At 32.0% G+C, this 10,384-nt stretch overlaps 1 protein-coding gene across 1 annotated transcript in view; it reads left to right on the top strand.

Annotated features, from left to right (window-relative positions):
- The first annotated feature begins 639 nt into the window (after window positions 1-639).
- Window positions 640-10,384, top strand: part of LOC139809549 (uncharacterized) — a 24,836-nt gene continuing 15,091 nt past the window's right edge. Inside the window, exon 1 of the mRNA XM_071772499.1 lies at window positions 640-9,522. Within this exon, the coding sequence (XP_071628600.1) occupies window positions 2,389-9,522 (7,134 nt within the window). The 5' untranslated portion in view covers window positions 640-2,388. The remainder of the gene's footprint in view (window positions 9,523-10,384) is intronic.

The following is a 10,384-nucleotide window of genomic DNA, read 5'->3' as shown; positions in this document are numbered from 1 at the left end:
ATTGACCTCAAAGCATATTCGACTGATGATATAGTAAAGATTTCCTTACACTTCGGAAGTTTATCAAATGTTTGTATGTTTATATTGTATAATATTTGCATGTGTATAAATGTTTATATATGTGTATAAGATTTTCTTGAATGCACACGGTCCTACACATTCCCTCACACATACAAGAATATATATGGGTAGTTCAAAGATTCCAAGAAGACACCGATGACAGACGTGTATGTATACTACTAAACCGCTATCTTTGACCGGTCGGCCTACTGAAAAATGTGTCAATATCAAACAGAGAGCGTATTCTTTCGTCACAGCATTTTATCTCCGAAGTCATCAAATGTAAGACGATATATCGCAGGAAACATATAGCGACTGAAGCATGTTATCGATATCAATCACCACCTTCTCGCAATTCTGTTATAATAATACAACTATACGTTATGCATAAATAAAATATAAATTAAATAAGAGGAAAAAACTATAAACTGTAATTTTTCCTCGGCAGTTAATATTTAATTATTATTATGCAAATTTAAATATTACGTTAAACTTAATTTTTATAATTGTAAGAATTGAAATGTAAGAATTTTTTTTTAAAGCGTATTGGCCAAGATTGGATTTTTGTACATTACATTTCTAAATGTCAATTTTTATGTTAATAAATATTATTTAATTATATTTATAGCTTTTATATTTATAAATTTCAATTTTATAACAGCATACTTGTAAATATATTACAATCTGGTAGGAAGGGAATTAATATAAATTGCAAATCAATTTGAAACTCGAGATTCTCGAGATTCGAAATCGCACAGCTCGGGAGAGAAGGAGATAACAAATCATGCTTATGCTTTCTCCATCTCTCAAAGCTTGCCGATGTATCAAGCGTATAACAGATGTGGTCTTTGCTTCGACGTGATCGCGAAATCCTTATCACTTGCTGGTACAACGTCGTAGCGTGCGGACGAGCAGTGAGGCGTTCGTATAACTGTTCGGGCTTCGGGCACTTTATCCGCAACCGCGCGTATTACGTACGTGAGTTAGTAAGGTGTAAAAGTAATTGTGAATAACCAATTAAACAATAAAAGTTGTTTGTCCGGGAGCAGTCACAGCCAGCGGACGTAAAGTCTTGTCGATAAAGACTAAAGACAGTGCCCTGCGACAGCGCCTAACACTGAAACCCGAGTGACGCTATTACGTCTTAATACGTTAATTGAAATTCGAATTTACTTCCTAATAAAATTCAATATAGATCTTTTGCCGGGAGAACGCCGTAGCGAACATATCGCGAAGCGGTTTTTTTAACGTCCAGGCACGTAATCCGTAGACGCGTCATGCGTATGAGTCACTACAAGAACACAAAGTGGGGGATTGTGATTAAGAATAAATGAAGGTCACTTGTGTCGGGAAAAAAACTTAATACAGAGTTGTGAGATTTTTTACAATGTGTAACCATCATTACCGACTTACATCGAATTAATTACGCGTGTACGTTGCAATTATCGAATTAGTTACTCAAAAACGTTTGAATGTGCGTGTGCGAGTGTGGTCGCACACTCAACTGGACGAGCAAGTGAGAAATAATTCATAATAATTTTTTTAAGACAGCGTACAAGTCGTTCGAACTTCTCTTTCTTTCGCACCGCACTGTTATTCCGGGTGTCGTTGATACCTGAAAACGAATTGATAACAGTTCTCTAATTGTGTGGAATAACTATCTACTGTGAGGAATACTTACCTGTCACTGATAACAATTCGATATTCGTACGGGATTAAACATTAAACGAATCCTGGTGGAGCGAGCAGTCGATCCGGAACGTATTCCTGTAACAAAGGAAGAAAAGATTATCAATCAGAGGGATCTTTTTTGGCAATGAAATCAAGAGCAACAAAAACGATTATTTTTTATTTATAATTAATATTCATTATTTACAGCGTTTTCTCGGTCATAATTTTAGCTTAAAAATCACTTAAATAATTTAACTTAAATAACTTAAATAATTTAACTAAAATTTGCGTTCTGAAAAAATAAATAAATTTTATATCTCCGATTTATATCCTTCAGCACATTGCAGGTCAATAGAACATTACTGGCAAACCTACTCTTATGTCTATGTGTGTGGTTCACCCTTCTCTATATCACTTCCAGTATCACCTAAAAATGTTGTTAGCATGTTTTTAGCTTATTCAGACATATTCGAAGATGTTCCTTTGTTTTTGCTATATTAAAAAATTTTTTTATCTTATTGCTGGAATAACTGTATCTTACTGTTACAGAGGTTCATAGAGAGGGAGACCCACATAAAAAAATAAACTGACTTTTGCCTGCCAAAAATTTTGTTACTTTTAAATCTAAAGAGAAATTTATACCAGAATACAAAAACTATGAAGAAACAAACAAGAGAACTTTATTTCCAAGTGTTAACTAAACTTGAAAAGACAATATCAGTGGATAATATTGATAGCTTAAAAAAATTAAGTAATTTAATTGACAACATAAGTAATGCAGAAGATCAAATAACTTTAAGAGATTATTATGATAATGCTAATAACCCTGTTAGAAGCACTAATTTAGTTATCTTAGCTTGTAAACATAATAAAGTAAAAATTTTAGAGTATCTATTTGATAGTGATAGTAGAATTCTAAATAATCTGTCTGTTGTTATTGGAAGAAATATTATATTGCCAGATGATGAAGATGAAACGTGCCATAATGCATTTTATTATGCTATACGTTCATGCAATGTTGAGCTTCTTGATACACTCATTAGTAAATGGCCAGGTAATTATTTTGCCGTTCATTTAGGAAAACTGGATGAAATCCTTTCAAGAGCTTATGAAGAATTGAAGTTAAAAAACGTACCATTATCAGACGAAATGGAAATTTTTGTTGAAGATAAGTTAGTAAACCTTCGTTTCTTCTCTAATATTTCACGAAAAAATCAAAATATGAATAATTGTCTTAATAATAATATCAGAGGACGGATTGAATTAACACTTCAAAACATTAACTTGTTAAAGACAAATTACTCAAACACGAAACAAGTAGATAAAAGGACTTTATTTGTAGCAAAATCTATCGCACAAAATATTCATATATTAAAACGGCAGTTGAAATCAACCTATGATAGATTACCTTGGGAAGAAATGGAGTTTTGTTTAGTCAGTTTTGTTTCCTCTCACACAAAACAAGAAGAAATTAATCTATTCTATAATGCTACACTGAATAAAAGCAAAATACTAAATCACTTGGAAAATTTTGCAAACATACTTGAAGACGAAAAATATATTTTAAAAAGTGTAAATAAACTCGCTGATTTTCCAAAGTTAAAGCGCGAGATAGTTGTTGCCGAGATTATTAGCAATTATCCTCAATTTGAAGAGTTGTATGACGATTATCAACAAATTAGGGATATTCATTCTTTAATGAAAATAAGTGATTATATAAAGTTGGCGTTATCGGCTGATCCTAAGGAAAGAGAAGGACAGTTAATTATTACAAGGGTTTTACAGGTTATCGGTGAGCATTTAAAAAACACGTTAGAATCACCCAAGTTATCTAATACTACAAGTGAGCTTTTGCTATTATCGTTACCAAAAAACACAAGAGAAATAATTATAGATTTACGTAATTCATTATCACATGCTTATTCACTCTCTAAGAGAACAGAAATTGAGGAAAATACAGATGTTAATTTTTTTATTGGCGTTCAAAAGGATACTAAAAGAATCGATAATGTAATTACTGATATTCTTTACAGTAACAAAATTAAAACGATCAGAATACTGCTAAAAAGAATTGCTGATAGTGAAAGCGTAGATGTGATAAAAGAAATTGCTGAAATATTTAGTAATGTTAAATTGGATAAAATAATACCGGAAAATTTTAAAATGCTGGAACACGAGAAGCTTGAAAAACTCATTAATGAATTAAGCGATAATATAACTGACAAGACCAGTTACGATAAGGAGCTATTTAAAAAAATTAATAACATAATCAATTGTACGGAAACTCAATCAGAAAATATCAGAACTGATTATATTAAAGGGTTTGCATCATTGCTGGGTTTAATTAGGCTTATTAATAACATTAAGATTGACTACAACTTTATTAGAGAAATGAAATTTATTGCTAATAGAACATTAAAGAATATGACTTTAAAAATAGAGCCTTATAGCCTTAAGAAAATTGCTGAATATGTCATAAAAATTATTGGGTCAAGAATACAACATGACAATCTTGGTAAATTAAACGCAATAATTTGGGAAATTCTTTTTTATATTCCTGAATTTGGAACAAGTAACATCAAATGGATTAGGAAATTAAAAGAAAAGTTGAATGTAACAAAAAAACAAAAAAAGACTCATAATATAACACAAGAAGAATATAATGACCAGCTTACCTTAAAGCTGTTTGAATTGAAAAGTATTTTAAGCAATAACGCATTAAATTGCCAATTAATTGAAAAATTACCTTTCTATAATATGAGTGATAAAAAATTACAAGCAGTAGTAGAAATGCTTGTTCTGGATATAATGTCAATTTTAGATAGCTCAAAACATAACTTGGCAAATAATCTACTATTTTTAGACGATAACGCTCCTTTATTAATTGGAAAATGTTTACGGAATCATTTAGCACATGATAATGTCTTAGTTAGTGTACTGTTGTCTAATCCTTCAATAGCAGTTATTTTGAACGCTAAAAAACTTACTGAAGAAAATATAATAGAAAGCAAGAAGAAAATTGGCAAGTTAGTAAGCGACAATTCTTTCAAGGTGAGAGAGAAATACGATCAAGACTTAAATACCATTATTAATCAGGAAAGAATGTTTGCTGCTTTGGAAGAAGGAAATCTAAAAAGCTTAAAGGATTGTTTAAAAAAAGGAGCAGATATTAATGCTAGAGATGTTAATTCATGGACCACGTTACATTTTGCTGTTAAGGGATCTAGTCTTGAAGTTGTAAAATTTATTCTTGATCAAAATTTAAGCGTTAATGTGAAAGATATTAATGGTCGAAGTCCATTGCATGTTGCTGCTGCGCATGGAAGGAAAAACATTGTAGAATTACTTATAAAAGAAGCAGATTTATATGTTGATGAGCTAGATAAGAGTGGCAGAACTCCACTACATGTTGCTGCTCAAAATGGTCACAAGGATACTGTTAAAGTTTTATTAAAAAATGAAGCAAATACTATTGCCCAAGATAAAAATAGTTTTTTACCTTTACACTATGCAATATATAATAATCATATCGATGTAGTCAAGATGTTACTGAAAAACGATATAAATGTTGATGTTAATGAAATTGTAGGTGGCTTTACCCTGTTGCACGCAGCTGCAGAGAAAGGTCATCTAGAGTTAGTTAATTTTTTCCTTCAAAATAAGGCAGATGTTAATGCTAGAAATGATGAAGATTGGACACCGTTACATGCAGCAGCAACCAAACATTTGGAAGTAGTAAGTGCTTTAATCTTAAACGGAGCTGATGTTAACGCTAGAGTCATAAATGGTTTTACACCATTACACTGTGCAGTAGAAAACGGTCATGAGAAGATAGCTATCATTCTATTGAAACATGGAGCTAATGTTAATGGTGTTGACAAAGCCAATAATACACCTTTGCACTATGCAGCAAAAGATGGGCACGAGGGAATTGTTAAGACTCTACTGAAAAATAAAGCCAATGCTAATATTGCTACTCTTACAGGTAGGACTCCATTGCATCTTGCTGCCCAGAATGGTCATCTAGGAATAGTTGTTATTCTACTTGAACATAGTGTTGACATTTGTGCTAGAGATAAATATAACGCTACGCCATTATACTATGCAGCAGAAAGTGGTCATGAAAAAATTGCTGAATTTTTAATAAGAAATGGAGCAGAAATTAATGCCAAAGCTGATAATAATTTAACACCGTTACATGCAGCTGCTCTGAATGGTCACGAAGATATTATTGATCTTCTAATAAAAAATAAAGCTGAGATAGAAGCTATAACTTATGACGGTAGTACACCATTACATTTTGCTGCTCTAAATGGTCATGGAAATGCTATTGTTTCTTTAATAAAAAATAAAGCTGAAGTCAATACTAGAAATAATAATGGTATGACACCGTTACATGCAGCTGTTGTAGAAGGCCACAAAGATGTTGTTAACCTCTTAATAAAAAATAAAGCTCAAGTCGATGCAGGAGATTTTGTAGACATCACACCATTATGTGCAGCCGTGAAAGTAGGAAATAAAGAAATCGTTGAGATTTTGATAGCAAATGGAGCTGATGTTAATGTTAAGAGCAAAGGTGTGACACCATTGGTTTCTGCCATAAGTCATAATCACAAGGAAATCGTTGAAGTACTTATAGCGAATGGAGTTAATGTTGATGCAAAGGGCATTAGACTTTTGTCACTAGCAGTTCTTGCTGGATGCAGTGATATTGTAGAAATTTTGCTACAAAATAAAGTTTATGTTAATATGAAAGATCCTGAAATTGCTCATCTATTACATTTGGCTGCTGGTAGAGGTCATACGGATGTAGTGAATGCTCTGATAGCAAGAGGAGTTGATGCTGATGCCATAATTTCTAATAATCTAACACCGTTATGTTGTGCAGCACAGGAGGGTTATGAGGAAGTTGTTGAAATCTTAATAGCAAGTGGAGCTAACGTTAATATTAAATCTTACGAAGGTACACCATTACATCTGGCAGCAGCATTGGGTCATGATAATGTTGTAAAAGTTTTACTAGATAATAAAGCAAATATTAATATTAATGATAATAAGAATCGAAAACCTGTGGAATTAGCAGTGGCACGTGGTCACTTAAAAGTAGTTAAAATGTTACTGCAGTATGAAAAAATAGATATGAATGCTAAAGGTAATGATGATTGGACGATATTGCATATTGCTTCACAACAAAATAATTTAGGGATGATAAAATGTCTAGTAGATAAAGGATCTGATGTTAATGCTAAAAATGCCTCTGGCTCAAAACCTATACATATTGCAGCTAGAGAAGGTTACAAAGGTACTGTGGAGTTTTTTCTTAGTAAGGGGTTAATTATTAATGATCGTGGTGCATGTAATCAGACATTACTACATTATGCTGCAATAAAAGGTCATTTAGAAGTTGCGAAGTACTTGATATCACAAGGCGCTGACGTTAATGCTAAAGATGCTGCTGGTTTAACTCCTATGCATGTTGCTGCTGATTTGGGTTATAGAGATTTTATTGAAGTTTTATTGAAAAATGGCGCAGTTTATAACGCTAAGGACAATTTTTCTAGAAGACCGTTAGAAATGTCTGATGACGAAAACGTTATTAATGTATTAACACTAACTGAGAATTTGTTTTCGGCTGTAAAACATAATGATTCTTCAGAAATTGAGAATTACATTAAAGCAGGTGCGGTCGTTAACGCCAAAAATGTTAATGGAACATCATTACATTATGCTGCGTGGAAAGGCTATGACAGTATTGTCAATATTCTATTACAAAATAAAGCTGATCCTAATGCAGTTGGTAACAAAGGATTTACTCCTCTACATTATGCTGCTAAGTTCTCTCATTTAAAAGTTGTAAAGCTCTTATTGTCTAATGGTGCAGTATATAATGCTGTTTCAGATGATGGTAAAACGCCATCAGATTTTATTGTAGATAAGAGTATAACTAGCTTATTTAAATTACTGAGTGATTCATTTAAAAATATTAAAGACGATAATTCTCAAGTTGTTAATGATCTTAACAAAATAGAGGATGTTGATACAGTAAAAGCAATAATGAATGCTTATGATAGAGAAAAGAAAACGTTAATAATTGCTGCAATGCATAGTAACTTTTCAAAAACCGAACAGTTGAAAGAGGTATCACAAGGTGATGTATCCGCTCGTTTTAATTTAGGTTTAGTGCTTTTTAATCAAGGCGATTATCAAAGGGCTTTAAGTTTCTTCAAAAGCGCATTTGAAAAAAGAAAAGAAATACTAGGGTCAGATAATCCTGGCACTTTAGATATTCAGACGTACATAGCTAAAGTATTATATGCACAAGGAGCCTACCAAGAAGCTTTAAATACATTTGAAGACATTTTTCACAAACAGAGAGAAATGCTGGGTTTGAATGATAAGAATACTTTACGTACAAGAAATACAATTGCTTTAGTGCTGCATAGACAGGGAAAGGATGAAGAAGCTTTTAATATTTATAAAGAAGTTTGTAAGAAGCAAGAGGAAATACTAGGGCCAAATGATTTAGATACTTTAGATTCTTACTTTCACATGGCACTAGTATTAGATAGACAAGGAAAATACGAAGAAGCGTTAAATATCAATAGAACAGTTTTTGAAAAAAGAAAAGAAATACTAGGTGCAAATAACACAGCAGTTGTGTATGCTCAAAATAATATAGCGATGGTACTGTCTAACCAGGGTAAGTATGAAGAGGCACTGAAAATTTATAAAGAAGTTTTCGAGAGGAAGAAAGCGGTTTTGGGTATTAATCATTTAACTACTTTGAGAACGTTGCATAGCATTGCTGGAATACATATTTGTCGAAAAAGATATCATGAAGCTTTAAAATCTTATCAAGAGGTTTTAAATATCCAGAAAAGTGCTTTGGGAGCAAATCACCCCGAAACCTTGAATACTCAACACAGCATTGCAAATGTATTTTTTGATCAACATAAATGGATTGGTGCACTTAGAGCCTACAGAGAATGTTTTTATCAAATCAAAACTGTTTTTGGATCAAGTCATCCCATTTTTTTGGATATTTTAAACAAGATAGATGTTATTAATTCTATATTTAAGTTTAAAGGCAACGAACCGTCAGAAATTCTACAGTATCTGCAGAAAGACATTAACATTGCTGCTAGTAATGGTGACATACAAGCTGTTCAGCGCCTGTTAAAAGATGGAGCAGATGCCAATGATAAAGACATTGATGGAAGAACACCGTTACATTACGCTGTTAGCGGTGGACAGGAAAGTGTTGTGAACATCTTACTAGAAAACGGAGCTGATGTTACTCAAGTTACTAATAAAGGTAATACATCGTTACACACTGCTACGTCTAAAGGTCACGAAGAAATTGTTGAAGTTTTATTACAACATGTAAGTCATGATAAATTAAACGATTTTATCAATGCTAAAACCGCTGCTAGCGGTGCTACATCGCTTCACGTCGCAGCCAAGAATGGTTTTTTGAATATTACGAAGTCCTTATTGGAGCGAGGTGCAATTTATAACATTAAGAATAATGAAGGCAAAACACCTCTTGATCTTTCTAAAGACCAAAGTGTTAATGACTTACTGAAGCTAGTTGAAGAAATGTTTAGAGATGCAAAAAATGGTAACCTTGAAATGATCAGCAAATTGAAAGCGATAAAATCTGATGAGTTCGTAGTTGTAACAAATGCTCGTAATAATGAAGGAAATACATTATTACAAGTTGCTATATTTAATAGACACAAGAATGTTGCGAGTAAATTATTAGAAATGCTAATTGTTAAAAAAGCTAGATAAAAATTGATAATTGTCAATATTATGTAGAGAGAGGTGTAAAAGTTTAAAACTGTAATGCTGTTGAAATATTACGTAACTTAAGTTAATGATTTTTATGAAATTGAGCTTTAGTGGTTTGTTATGAAGCGTAGAGTTAGCAAAATATTTCTGTCTTTTCGTCATGCTATAGATTCTATACTTTAATTTCTTTATTTAATTGTTTTGATTGTTATATGAGAAAGGTCAGAAAGGCTATGTATTACCATACACCTTAATAACACTCTAATTTATGCAAAAGTCTTTTTTTATATAAGAACTAATAAAGGTGCTACGAAACACGTCCAAAAAATTTAAAATTTTTAGGTATAATGACATGTTTCTTGATTGGAATAGTTGAAATTAGATGAAATTAAGAAAATCTAATTCTATTTTTTTCTAAATCTATTAATTCTTTATTTGTTATGTGATTAACTTCTGTCTTATACTACTTTTCAAGTTACTTTTTCTTACTTTTTACATTTGAATTTTTAAAAATATAGACTTAAAAATATACTTTTGTGGCGTTCTGCTTTCCTCTCTTTAAAAGTATTAGTCTTTTTCTTACCATATTTAGTTTTCAGTGCATTTAGCCGCTTAAAGTACCTTTTTACTTTTGCGTTTTTTAAATTGCGCATTATAATCAAAATTTGGCTGTCCTGTTTTGTTTGAAAGTACAAGCAGACTTTTCTTATTTTGAGATGTAATAAAAGATAATGCCTATCTTTCAGCTTCAGCGTGTGCAGTCTTTGCCTATGCGATGGATATAGTCAGCTTGCGATTGTGGTGTTATAATTGATATAGGATGTAGGGAATATATTAGGATCACGAGAGGCAACATCAG

Source organism: Temnothorax longispinosus, chromosome 3 (genome assembly GCF_030848805.1).
Source record: "Temnothorax longispinosus isolate EJ_2023e chromosome 3, Tlon_JGU_v1, whole genome shotgun sequence".
Taxonomy (NCBI): domain Eukaryota; kingdom Metazoa; phylum Arthropoda; class Insecta; order Hymenoptera; family Formicidae; genus Temnothorax; species Temnothorax longispinosus.
The sequence above is the reverse complement of the archived record's forward strand: the minus strand, read 5'-3'. Positions and strand labels throughout refer to the sequence as shown.